This window comes from Gallus gallus, chromosome 6 (assembly GCF_016699485.2).
Source record: "Gallus gallus isolate bGalGal1 chromosome 6, bGalGal1.mat.broiler.GRCg7b, whole genome shotgun sequence".
NCBI lineage: Eukaryota > Metazoa > Chordata > Aves > Galliformes > Phasianidae > Gallus > Gallus gallus.
In genome coordinates this window covers 8,479,257-8,492,300 of record NC_052537.1, presented here as the reverse complement: position 1 = coordinate 8,492,300, position 13,044 = coordinate 8,479,257, and the positions used below count along the sequence as shown (strand labels likewise).

The 13,044-nt window shown below is 43.8% G+C and overlaps 2 protein-coding genes across 3 annotated transcripts in view; one reads left to right on the top strand and one right to left on the bottom strand.

The window, feature by feature from the left end:
• Positions 1–8,045, bottom strand: part of JMJD1C (jumonji domain containing 1C) — a 164,191-nt gene extending 156,146 nt beyond the window's left edge. Inside the window, exon 1 of the mRNA XM_046942820.1 lies at positions 7,734–8,045. The gene's annotated coding sequence lies outside the window, so the exon portion shown is untranslated. The remainder of the gene's footprint in view (positions 1–7,733) is intronic.
• A 48-nt stretch (positions 8,046–8,093) lies between these two features.
• REEP3 (receptor accessory protein 3) overlaps positions 8,094–13,044 on the top strand; it is a 37,549-nt gene continuing 32,598 nt past the window's right edge. The window contains exon 1 of one of the 2 annotated variants that reach the window (NM_001199532.2): positions 8,094–8,195. In NM_001199532.2, the coding sequence (NP_001186461.1) occupies positions 8,164–8,195 (32 nt within the window). In that variant the 5' untranslated portion in view covers positions 8,094–8,163. Of the gene's footprint in view, positions 12,575–13,044 lie in introns of both variants that reach the window. The other variant, XM_046942818.1, reaches the window with a different exon arrangement.

Below are 13,044 nucleotides of genomic sequence, written 5' to 3'. Positions count from 1 at the left end.
TGGTGTTACTGAGTTGCAACAGTAACTACATGAGAACATCCTTTTATCTGAAGATGACTCCAAATCATAAAACATTGAGTGGTGATCTTCACTGTAATGAGAGAACAAAACATGCAAAAAGTTCCTTGGCGTAATTTGGCCTGTATCTAAAACTTCAATAGGTAACTTGGACTTTGAGAAATGCCAGGAAATCGGTTCTGCTGGCTTTGTAATTCAGGTGAAGCTATTTACCTGAATCACAATTTACATGACTGTACTGAGCTTTACTTGAGATGATTCAGAAAGGTAATGTTCCAAGGAAGGTAGTGAGCCAGCTGGTGTGGCTGCACTGATGTTCCAGATTGGGGAGTGACAGTCCCTGTGTAGGAAGAAACCTTAAACAGCTCTTATTAAACCTGTAATTTGAGACTCCCATCTGCCTTAATGTAATGCAAATCCGCTGCCTTTTTCCTTCTAAAATTAGTGACGACAGGAGGACAAAATGAAGGTTCAAGGAAATGGTTATAATAAAGCACCCTGTGTAGGACTTGAAGTCTCGTAGTATCTCCTGTTTTCTCATGTTCTAGTCTGCTTTGAACCCTGTGCCTAAGCTGTGTTCCAGCAATCCAACACTTCATATTTCATGTTGTTTAAGTGTTCTTTGTTACATAAAATGAGGCAGAAAGCATACACTTTGTGGTAACTGCTAATCCAACTCAAGACTGAAGTCATTAATGCAAGACATCTTTGTGGTGTTTACAGTTGTGATGCAACTCCTCTGCGGGGAAATGGACTAAGTTAATATCTTCCCATTTTCGTGATAGCTGAAAACTTCCTTAGTGACAATGCTCATGGAATGTGATACTTGATTTGTACCTGAGAACCAAGTGGGTCCACCACTTAATCAAATTCTACAGTCACTCGGAGCTATAAGGACTATTTAATGCTTCTTCATTCAGCTAATTAACGCACTTAAATGTTGTACATCAATCATTCGTGCAGCTCCTAAACACTTCAGAGATCGCTTACTGAAGTTCCTCATTTTTGGGTTGCCCTCTGAGATGCATTTTCCTGTGTATTAGTTCTAGTTTGCTGGATCTTGGTATTAAAAATTGCATTTAAGTATGAAAAAAATGAAAAAGACCACAGGAAAGAACGGTATCCGTATAGGAATATGGATAAAAGGAAAACATAACAGACCAGCTCCTGTTTCCAATTTTGGACTTGTTGGACTGTGACTTCTAGTGTTGATTTTTGGTAGCTAACAGTTCTTTCCAGCTACTTCTTGGATCAAATAGGTATGCAAGAAAGGGTGTACCTCTTTGGTAAGAAGTTGGGATTTGTCTAGACAAAGCTTCCTTGACATAATCTAGGCAATTGTTCCCAAGCCTCTTGCAGGCTGCCAGTATGGAGCAGCTAAAGCAGTAGTGTATTTATGCCTGCTAAACCAGAATTTCTGCCTGTTGTCTTTCCTGCCTTCATCACTTTCCACTGCTATAGTCCAGCTATGTTATACCAGGACATTAAACACTCAGCATCCAGAATGTCTAGACAGGCTGAGAGACTGTCTGTGCTCCATTTTTCACAGAGGAACTGCAGTCAACTTTCCTAAGAAATAAAAGACTACTTGGAAAAAGCAGGTGGCAAAGTTCCTAGTACAAGACACATCTTCTAGCTGCTTTCTGAAGCAATACAGTCTGGTAGGGATTTCCAGCAGTGCATGAAATTCCTGTGTGAGCTTTCCCCTGCTCCCCAGACAGGCTTCAAACCTTCAAAACAGCTACTGCTAATGTCTAAAACAGCTTGTGGTCGTGCTCTAAGTATACAAGATTATACTCCAACTTAGCACGTTAGCTCGTAATGTCATACTAAAATAATGAGAAAAAGACTAAAAGTTATTTTGTTTGCCACAAGGGATGGCAAGGTAGAAATAAATGGTTTCTATTTCAAGTACTGGACCTGTGAGTGAAAAAGATATATTTTGCTATGCATATCTGCTAGTTAAAGCAACACTAAACAAGAAAACGTGAAGTATATTCCTACATAACCTTTGTTTGTTTTCTGTAGTGCTGGGCTCAGATACTTTCTATATAAAAAGAAAATACTTGTTTCCTGCAAGGTAGAAATGCACCTTGTCAGAAAAATTGACTTAAGAATGCATAGATCATCGCAAAAGATGTAAAATCTTTGTAACAGATGCAAAAGAGCTCTTTGATATATCAGTTAGAGCATACCAAGAACCAATGACTGGAAACTAAATACAAATTCCAAGTTTAAAAGCATGTGGTTAGTTTCTTCTAGGGAGGAAAATAATTTACTGATAAGAATATCTCAATGTTCTGATGGCTTCAAATCAATATCCTCTATATGCAGTACTTTTTCAGGAAAACAAAGGTGATCGAACTCAAAATATAGATAAAGGATTTTGTGTTTTGAGCTTAAATCGGGTGAAATGATTTGATATTCACAGTTTTAACATCTGTAAAGCAAACAAACACCTCTTTCCCCATATTGGGAGAGAATGCGGAGAGGAAAGTTCTTAGGGCAAAAAGAACCTAAGGAATGAAGAAACAAAGCATGACTCCAACAAAATTTGGGATACCAAAAAGTTGGTATAATAAAACAGCTTCCTGAAATGCGTTTGGCGGTCAGTAGTTCCTGACTATATTTGTTTTAGGAAAAACAGTGCAGACATTAAAAAAAAAAACCCACAAAAAACCCAAAAACTTATCCATTTTAAGAGTAGATTTAGGTTGTACATAGGAATTGCTACTACGGCTCATAGTTGTGGTCCATCTGGATAACTCTTCTAGCTAATCATACTATTTTGCCTTTGGAAGAGGGGTTTTCTTTTCCTTTTCACAATAGCTCAATGCCTTTTGCTGGCAGCATTTTGTCTTGCTGTATGTCCTTCAGCTCTTGGTACTGATAGGACTAATCTGGGGTCATGAGCGTGGTTTTGGGCTCTGCTCTTCAAGAAAGAATTAAATCTAACAGAAGTCTAGAAAATGTGCCATAAGAAATAAGAGTAATTGGGGTTCCTATTATTTTTTTCCTTCAAGGAAAGGTGCAATCATTTAAGTGCTGGTTTCAGTTTTAAAGTTGCTGCAAAAGGAAAACAACACTCTTCCTTCTATGCTCAGGGGAGACGGGATTAAAAGTTCTGACTACCCATTGACTCAGCTTAAATTTGATACTTGAAAAACCTTCCTAGCAGGACAATGACTAGTAAAAATAGCCTAGAAAAGTTGCACAATGTCAAGTAGGACAAGCACCTGTCCAAATGACATGGAGTGATCCTGGTTTGGTTATCCATCAGGTAAGCTTGGCGTCTTTTCTGGTTCTAGGATTTTCTTGCCCCTACCTCTTTTGGGCTGATGGCCATGGGTTGGTGTACCATTTAGCTGGAGGCTGTGACTTTCTGCAAATGGATATTGTGCTGAACAAGGTTCTAAATGCTGCCAAAGAATGTATATCTCATCTTCATTTAAAGTAAAATATATCAGCTAGTTCAAAAGGCAAACACTGTGCCTTGATAAAATGCAGCTGGTGCACAGATGAGCTTAGTCAGCAGACTATAAAATAGCATAAGCTTTCTATAGTGATCAGAAACATCAAATGCAGAAAGTGTATTTTTTTAAAAATCTCCAACAGATTGCTATAATCATTAAATTTGATGCATTACAACTAGCAATGGAATATAGCTGAAATGATACTATGTAGACAGGAAGGAAGAATGTAGCTTTGGTCTATGTCTCAGTAGGCAGAGAGGGTGGATCACGAGATACCAGTGTGTGTGTATCATTATTTAAAATGGATTTGCTTTCATGAGAGAGGCATATATTTACTGTAACATTCAGCTGCAGCTTTTGAACAAGTTACCATCTTTAATATCACTCTACATTGAAACAGGGAAAATAGTTTATACTAATCTGTCTTGTGGACTACCCTATTGAGATGCACTTATGTATAACTCTGGAGTGTGGTTATGTGGTTACACTTACCTAACTGGTAATGCTTGCAGGTCTGTGTGCAGTACTTGTCAAAACCCATTCTATCTGTAGCTTATCAATACCGAAGTAGGGGAGTGATAGGTATAGCAGCACTCTTGATTTGTAAGAGTCTCTCGGATACTCCCAACAGTTTGGAAATGAGCTCCTCCCTGTTGCCTCTGCTTGCCCTTCCAGGGCTGCATCTCATATGTTTTAAACTCCAAATGGAAGCAATAAGGTGAAACGGACATATGACTGCTGTCAGAAGTACAAATCTCAAAAGGAACTGTTCTGAACTTTCCCCTTCCTTTTGAGATCACATTTCCCTAAAAAAAATAATAAAATAATAATAATAAAAAAAATTCTAAGGGGTGCTCTGGAACTGGAGGCATTTAACCCATTGCAACCTCCTTAGCAACTAGTCTTTAAAATTGATACAATTAATCAACAGTTGTACAATAGGCCTTTTAACAGCACAGTAAATTGTTAGAGTAAAAGTAAAGTGCGTAGAGAAAATTTAATATTTGCACTTTTAATCAGATAATATTCTAACTGAATTGCCCGATAATGTTCTATTGTTCTGCAACCAAAGCAGGCTTGTGCTGAAATGATGAAGATGCTTTGGCTTTTCATTGACTGGAGGGCTGTTTTTGTCACTGAAGGGTGCTAGACATCCTTTTGTAGTCTTGGGGGGCAGAGAAATCTCTCATCCTGTTCTTGCATTTACTACTATTCCCCTGCTTGCAAAAATGCCCTACTATGCAGTTCATCCCATAACCTCAATTAGATGTTTTGTTGTTTTGTTTTTTTCTTAACTCCAACTTTTGTATTGCTTAAAATTCAGTACTAGTTGAAACTGTCAGGGCCCCACAATTCAGGAAACTGATTTTAGTAAACCCCCCAGACCATAAATATGAGAATATCCTCTGCATCTTGTTATTTGATCTTTCAAGTTTGGTATTTGCAGGTGCATCTGCAAAATTCAGGAGAAGAATCTTATTAATGAATGTAGAAGCAAGAGCTGTAAGAGGAATATCAGATAGTGAAAGTTTGCTAACCTTTACTGTTAGTCTCGTATATGGGAAAATGCATGAATAGTTAAATAATTGAAGGTAGCATAAACCACAAATTTCAACCATATTTTCATTATTAGTAAGTTTTAAAAACAATATCAGCTTAGAGTAAGGTAAGAAAAAATCATCCGTACATCCATTCCGTATTGTGTTGTATCATCTGATCCATATTCTGGCTCCAAAATAACAAACATCTCTGGTATGATTCAGTGACTGTGACAGTGGTTTGTTGGGTTGGTTGGCTGGTTTGTTTGTTAAGTCCCCAACTGAAAATCTCAAATTGTCCTTTATCTGATAGTCATTTAGAATTTGCTCCTGTAAAACAACGCAAGTGAAAACCAGCAATGCAATTAACATACGTGTGTTTTGGGAGCAGTGGTGGAAGTGGTGCTCTATGCAGGGAGTTCATCCTCACAGCATGGGGACCGAACTCCACAAACTCCATAGTCCAAAAACCAGTTTGTGTCTTCCTAAACATTGCTCAATTCCTGTTTTCACAGCCGCAACATAGGAAAAAAAATGTGTATTTGCCTCTAAAGGAGGTGAAAGTTAAACATTAATGTTTGTATGCATACACTGTATTACAAAGAAGTAGTTTGAAGAAAATGGAGGGCTGCTGATCTTTACCAGAGATTTTTCCAAATACTGCTAAAACTATTTAAAGTGAGTTCTAGATATATTTTAAGTGGCTTTTGTGCAGGTCTTAAAAATATCCTATAACGAGATAGCTGTAAGTCTTCCTTACATAAAAATAGACGTACGGGTAAGACATCCTAGGCCTGAATAAGTACATGGTATGGACTTAATTGCTGCACCACTCCCTGTATTTCTGCAGTTCAGGGGAATGGATTATCATTCCACACAAGCTAGAAAACAAGGAAGTCCATGTGGCATCCTCATGCCTGTCTGCTGGGGATTGGGCCAACATTCATCGCGTTTGCTGCACTGAATTCAGTCTCAAAATGTTCTGTGAAACAAAGCAACCTTCTTAGTAAGATAAATTACTCTTAGGATCCATCTGCCTTTATCTTTAAAAAATACAATTGCCTCTTTAAATGTAAATGCAGCTTTCCACTAGAGACAGTATTGCCATGGCAACAAACACAAGAAAAATAAATGTCTTCACTCAAAATAAAGAGTGGTTTTTCTCTCAAACATACTTTATACAAAATAAAATATGCAGCTATGGAATTGATGTATGCACTTCTCTTGGACTGTAAGAAAGAGTATCACTCTCTTCCTAGAAAGGTTCTCTGAGAGGACTGAACACGTAATTGCTTATAGAAAAGAAATCTACTATATACTTGTTTAATAGAATACAGACTAGAGCTCTCACCTCACAGCTTGCTCTACATGGTTTGGAATGCTACCGACTCCAGTGGAGCGTTATGCAGGCAGCAGGATCCGCCTCTGCAGAAGAGTTTACAGAACTGCAGTCTAAAATGTAATCTCTCTGAGCCAATTCATATTTCAAATCCTTTGCTGTTCGAGGTTGCTTTATACGGCCTAACACCAGAGAGGATTTTATTCAAGGGAAATATAGTGGTTCGGATTTCTGCTTTCACCGAACACAATAAAGAATACATGCAGGGTAGGTCTGTTTTTAAAATGAGATTATTGAGCTGTATACTCCAATTTTCCCCCAAATCCCTCTCTGCCATTTTCTGCACCCGGTTCCCTCTGTAGAGGTCAAGGTAAGGAGACGCCCCAGATGGCTACATCATCATTTTCAAGACCTCAACACCTGCACAGAAACTGTAAAATTTGTTTTTACGTCATTGTGCGCTCTTCTATTTCAAGCTTAAAATATCAGAGTCTATAGCAAAAATTTTCAAACACTGTAATTGTTGAAACATTCTGTGTTTTTCCCCACTTCTTTCATAAATCACTTTCAGCCATTTGGCCACATGGTTTTGTGTTTGATGGCTGCAGAGGAGTGAAAATGCCTTTGTTTGGACTTCATTGGTGAGAGCGCTTGAGGAACTGTGGCATGTGCCTGTGGAACAGAAAGCATCTTACACAGACCTGGAACCTCTGATCTGAATAAGCCAATGGTGTATGGAGAGTAAGCCATTCCTACTCCCTATATGGTAGGAAAACTGTATTATTTCTGCAGATATTTTATAGAGCTACTGTACCATGAAGTATCCAGCTTCACCCACACATCCCTGGCAAGTGAAACCTGCTAGCCCTCAAGCTCAGCAAGGTGTCTGTGTTGGGTCACACTGAGAACTGTCCTGCCTGGCGTCCTTCCTCAGACAGCCACGGTGACAGGGGACAGAATTGGGCACACGGACACCAGTCCTTCCCAGACGTGTCCTCCCGTAGCTTTGGATCAGCCGCAGGCGGCAGTCTGTGCGACTCATGCAAGGACGTGTCCTTACACAGCCTTTGGGACTGAGCGTTTCTACGCTGATACTGAGAACCGTGGAAGCCGGTAGGCTGACGATGCTGCTCAGTCAGCTGCGGCAGTGCTGCACTCACGGCTGTGCCCGTGTCTCCAGAGCTGCTCAGCGTGAGGCGCTGCGCTCTGACCCGGCCCACAGCGAGGGAGCACGAGGGAAAGCGCGGGTAGCGGTGGGCGGCTCGGCCTGCCCCGCGCCAAGCGCTCCCTGCGCGCCCGAGGGAAGAGATGAGAAGGGGGGAAAAGCACCGTGTCACATTCCTCCCTGATCAAATTCATTTGTACCTGCTCCTATCTCCTCGTGCATCAGCATGACGACTGTTGCGCAAGGGGCGTCTTCGTTTTTCGCTCTAAGCATAGGCGGCACTTTACGGCCGCGCTCACAGGACGGGTGACTGATCCCGGCGCATCAGGCAGGGACGGCACGTTACCGCACCAAGCTCGAGGGCTGTGGGCACGGAGACAGCTCGGCCCTCAGGAGACTGGAGGGCAACGGCAGGCCGAGCACAAGGCCGTCCCCGCGCCCCTCAGCGCAACCCCGGACCGAGGGCGGGCCCCGGGAAACACCTCGGCGCTCGGCCTCAGCCGGCACAGTGCGCATGCGCGGTGCCGCCAGGTTCGGGCGGCGGGAGGGGCGCGAGGGGCGGGGCTGCGCGGCGCGCGGCCATTCGGGCCCGGCTCGCTGTGGGAACGCGCCGCCGCCGCGGCCGCCGAGATGGTCTCCTGGATGATCTCGCGGGCTGTCGTGTGAGTGCCGGGAGCGGGCTGCGCCGCGTGCGTCCGTCCGTCCGTCCGTCCGTCCGTCCTGGGGCTTCCCGCGGAGGGGGGCGGCGGGAGGGAAGCGGCCGCTGAGCGCGTCGCGGGCCCGGCGCTGCGGGCGCAGGTGGGGCGGGGGCGGCCGGGAGCTGTGCGGGGCTGCCGCGTCTTTCCGGTTCGGAAGGGCCTCGTCGCGCCGAGTCCCTCCGCCTAAAGTGATGCGGAGCGCCGCTTCTGTCCGCGGCCTTTCGCTGAGTGAGGTAGAGGGAGTGGCACGCAGCTGGCGGCGGCGGCGCGGAGGGCCCCGGAGCTCACCGCAGCGGGTGCGGGCCGGCCCCTCGGGCCGGGAGCGGTCGGCTGTCGCGGTGCGTGGTGAGCGCCGCTCGTAAATGGGTGCAAATGAAGCCGTAAGGGCAGGTTGGTAACTGTCAGCAGCGTGTGGCGGCTCTGTCTGTGCTGGCCCGGTACTCGCTGCGTTGCTCGAGTTAAGATTGCGCTGCGTGTGACTTCTTGCCGGGCTAGTGAGGTGATCCTGCGCACAAAGCAGTTCTGCGAGTGCCTGAGTGTGAGCCAAGAGCGGCAGGAGAGCGTGACCTGGAGCAGGGGGTAATAAACAGGATTTCCTCCTGTTGTTGGTGACAAACATCTCCCTGAAGCTGCCTGGTGTCATTTCGGCTCATTTCAGCTTGATTTGCTGTTAGGATGTCTTGTCGTGTGAAGTACATTTGTTGCTGTGGTCTCAGCACCTACACAGGTGGCAGTCCCTCATCCTTCTCCCGTCCTGCTGCCCTTTATGAGACCTGTCAGGTGACAAAGGGCTAAACAGAGCCGTGTGTCTTGGGGCTGGTAAGGAATGATGTTGGCTGTGGGAAGAATTGCTGCCACTCCGTCAGTATGGTCTTCCCATGGGCAGCTGAGGGAAGATGCGTACCCATGCTTTCTGTAAGTCAAACTAGCTGTTGAACCTGTTTCTGTATGGTAATATAGAAACACCAACCAGAGAATTTCATCTTTAACCATGTCTTAAACATGTAAAGAAAATATTAGCAGTCCTGAGCACCTCTATTTCCAACAGCGAGGTTCTTGTTAAGTTGCTTGGGGTGGTTTCCGCTCCCCTCCCCTTTGACTTTAGCTGCTAAACAGTGTGCATTCATTTTGAGGATTAAGTCCTCTGTGGGTCTGACCAGTATCACAGGCATTTAAGATGATAGCTGCTCCAGTGCACAGCTAGCTCTATTGCACAGTTCTATTGCAATAAAGGACAGTGGATTATTCGGTTTCGTTTTCTGCTTGCTGTTGCTGATTCAATTCTGCATGCTCGTTATTTCTGCTGAAAAGGGAGTCTTTGATACTATTTATAAATCCTCTTCACCTTCTTGTGTTCTTGTTTCCCAGCGGCGGGACTTAAACCTTGCCAGTGCTCAGCTTCCTGAGTAGGAAGTTCAGTGCATCCAGGAGAGCGCTCGTATACCTTGAAAACTATTGTTTAACTTTGCTTAATAAAATAAAATTCACACTGAAAGGGAAGGTGTGAGGTAGCATGGAGATAGACATGGTGTGGCATAAGATGATTTTAATCAAGTAGTCTTCAGACTGTCCTCCTTGCCCTCTTTTTCTCAATATCCATTATGCCATCTTCCTCTTCTTGATCTGTTTTGCTTTCTGATACCTTTCTCGGCTGTTCCAGTGGCTATTTCTCTGACTTGCTCATCATCAGTTGGTTAGAAGTATGCTACCTTTTCAATAAAGCCTGGAAGGAAGATGAAAGTACTTCAAACAAGTATGTAGATGCTAAGACCTGAGATTTTCTCCTATTTTCTGTATCATTGTCATTTTTGTTTCATGTCTTTCTTTTGTATGTGACAGCCATACGCATTCTGTGCTGTTGATAGCAAGTCCAAAAAGCTCTGTTATCTTCCTGGAAGAGAATAAATTGTCTTCACGAGTGTTTGGAAGCCGCAGCAGTTGGTCCAGCTGCAGTGCAGCTCCTCCTCCTTTTCTGACCGACCTTCTCTTTTTCAAAGTAAAAAAAGCCAGCAAAGTATGCATTTGTAGGTGTGTCGCAGTGCCCTCTGAATTTTCATGCGGAGGACTTGTCCTGACGTGCGCTTGCCAAGCAAACCAACTTCTGGTTCAGTCTGAGAACTTGCAATTTGGAGTTAATCAACTAAAAATAATTTGGTTAAAGCTTGGAGGAACCAGGGAATGGAGGTAGTAGAGAATTAGAATCCTTAATTGCATGTGAATTGTCCTGAATAGTCATCAGCAGGGAGTGGTTAAAACTCACTGCTTTGCGTTCTTTGGCAAAACTTTGCTTTAATGAACAGTTTTGCTTTCTTTCTTTAAATACTTCAGCATACAGACGTGAAATATATCGTAACGATTGTGTCTCTTCTTCTCTGTTGAGAAGCGGAAGACGTGAAGCACACAATTAGAATACCTTTTCATTTTAAGGTTTATGGGGCGCTGTTCAGAGTAAGTATAGGTTGTTAGTAATTCCTCTCTGGTTATTGCAACAGTTTCAAGAAGGATTACTGCAACATTTTTTCCTTCTTCCCACTTGCAAAAAGCCAAGAAAAGGGTAGTAGTTTGTTTCGGAGTCTCAGAAAACTTCTCGAAGCGTTACACCTTGGCAAGTGCTCAGTCTCTGATGGTGGGAATTCTTCCATTTGTGGCTGGCTGTCTTGTTATCTTGTAGCCGTGTCTGACTAATCTGCTTTGATCGCTCGTTCTTCTCATTTATAGGGTCTGAGCAATTGTGTACACATCAGTTGCTGAGACAGTGTATTTAGTAGTAAACACACTGAGTACTTGTCAGTCACAGCCTGGTATGGATGAGATCAGACTGTTCTCTTGTGCCAAGCAAAGATGTTATGCATCCTAAATAAAAAGGAGATGGCCATTTTGTTCTTGCAATCTGTTAAAGCAGACTGTCTGCCGTAATCTGTTAACTTTTCCCCCCCTCCTCATGTAAAAATGGAAGTTGCCCCATCTGTGTTGCTTTGCAACGCTCGCTCTACCCCTGTATCTAAGCGTGTTTTCCTTCAGTAGAGTTGTTTGAAAGTCTCAGCTGTTGGAAGGGTGAGCTGGAGTGGACTGCAGGAGGGAGTACTTTTCTGAGATATTTGTAGCTGCTTTTTTTCTGCCTATACCTATTCCCCGCTTCCACTTCAGAGCCTTGCCAAGAACAAGGGTGTATGAATAGAGCTTTAAGCAAGTGTTCCACAGTTGTGGAATTAGGCTATAGCTGCGACTTGCGGAATCAAACTCTATAACCACAAAGCAGTTATAAAATCAGGTCTGTTTTAATCAACGCTGCGCAGAGTTGGATGCAGGGGGGATAGCTCCTCCTAACTTACATACCGGTCCACAGAAATGTTATGTATTTGTAAGTCAAGTTCATACGTATTTAACAGGTTACGTTGAACCCCGCTATATATTCGTTAATCAAGTCCCTCCCCTCCGGCGCATGCGTTGTATTCTCCTCTGGGTGGTCGCGTCCCCATCTGGTGGTCCCTTGGGATGAAGTAAACACTCTTCCTCATTGTCTTGCCGATGAGGAGTCTGGCACCTATGTCTTTCTTACCACAAAAGAATGCTCCTGTGGAATGTAAGCACTAAACAGAACCCAGACCCCCTGCTGACAAGGAGTCTAGGGCCTCTTCTCCTATCTCCCTCCTCCGGTTCTCCTTCTGTTGCCGACAAGGAGTCTGGCACCTGTGTTTTTCTCACCGCAATCTAAACCGTCCAGATAAAATCACAAAATCAAACCCTCTTTCATTAAGCGGAATCAATTCGAATCAAGTCCCCCCCCCCCCCCCCCCCCCCTTTCAGCTGCAGCAATGTGAAGCTGGACAAAGGCTATGTGGGATACGTGGGAGCTGACCTGGAGATGGGGAGTAGTATTATTAGTCTTGCAGCTTTTCATGCTTTTTTCATCCTTTGCTTTCCTTGTAGTTTCCATGTTAAGCGTGTATACTCTGTAAGCCTGGATTGTATCCTGCTCTTGAATTATAAAGGTTTTTATTAAAAACAAGTGCAAAAAACCCTTTTGTTCTTGTTTGCTAATCAAAACACTGTCAAACATCTTGCTTCAAACAGCCATTGTTCGTTAGATAGAATTGAGTGTAACAGTACTGCCGACGTGGTGCGTGTGGAAGTGATAGCTATATGCAGCCCGACCTTCAAGGCAGAAGGGCCCTTTGTGGGACAGTTCCTTCGGCTGTTTGTAGCCTTTCCTCCTTGTGGTTGGATGCTTCCAGCTGAGGCCTGAAGAATGTTGAGTGCTGTCGGACCCGGAATGTGCTTCCATTGTAAAGACCCATAAATTGCAGCTGCACCTGTGGGGGAGAGAAGGATTTGCCATCACGGTGAGTGAAAGGAGTCAATCATCGTGTGTCAATTATCCTTGACACTTGATGCTATCTTTAAACATCTAACTGGCTTGTCGCTGGGAGGGGCCATCCTTTCACCCTTCCCCCATCCTCTGCTTTCCAGAGAGGCCCCAAGCTTTGCAGCCACAGGACTATATTCAGGTTGTTTTGTCAGCTGAAGCGTGCTTAGTTCTACTGAAGTGCTGCTGTCATGTAGTTGCTATGTGCCATGTAAATCCCATGTTGAGAATTAAAAGTTGCAGAAAGAAAACAGCACTGGTTTTGTTGTCAGCATATTGCCACGCGGGTTAAAGCGTGCTCTGTATTCACATCCTTCACTTGCATGTTGCTGCTTATTGGTTCTTGTGATGAGTCTAGTTACAGCAGTAGTGGTGCAGCTGTTCTCATTAAACAAGGCCTCCCAATTTTTAAAGGCTCTTAAGTTTTGTAATTGGAAGTCTGTAACT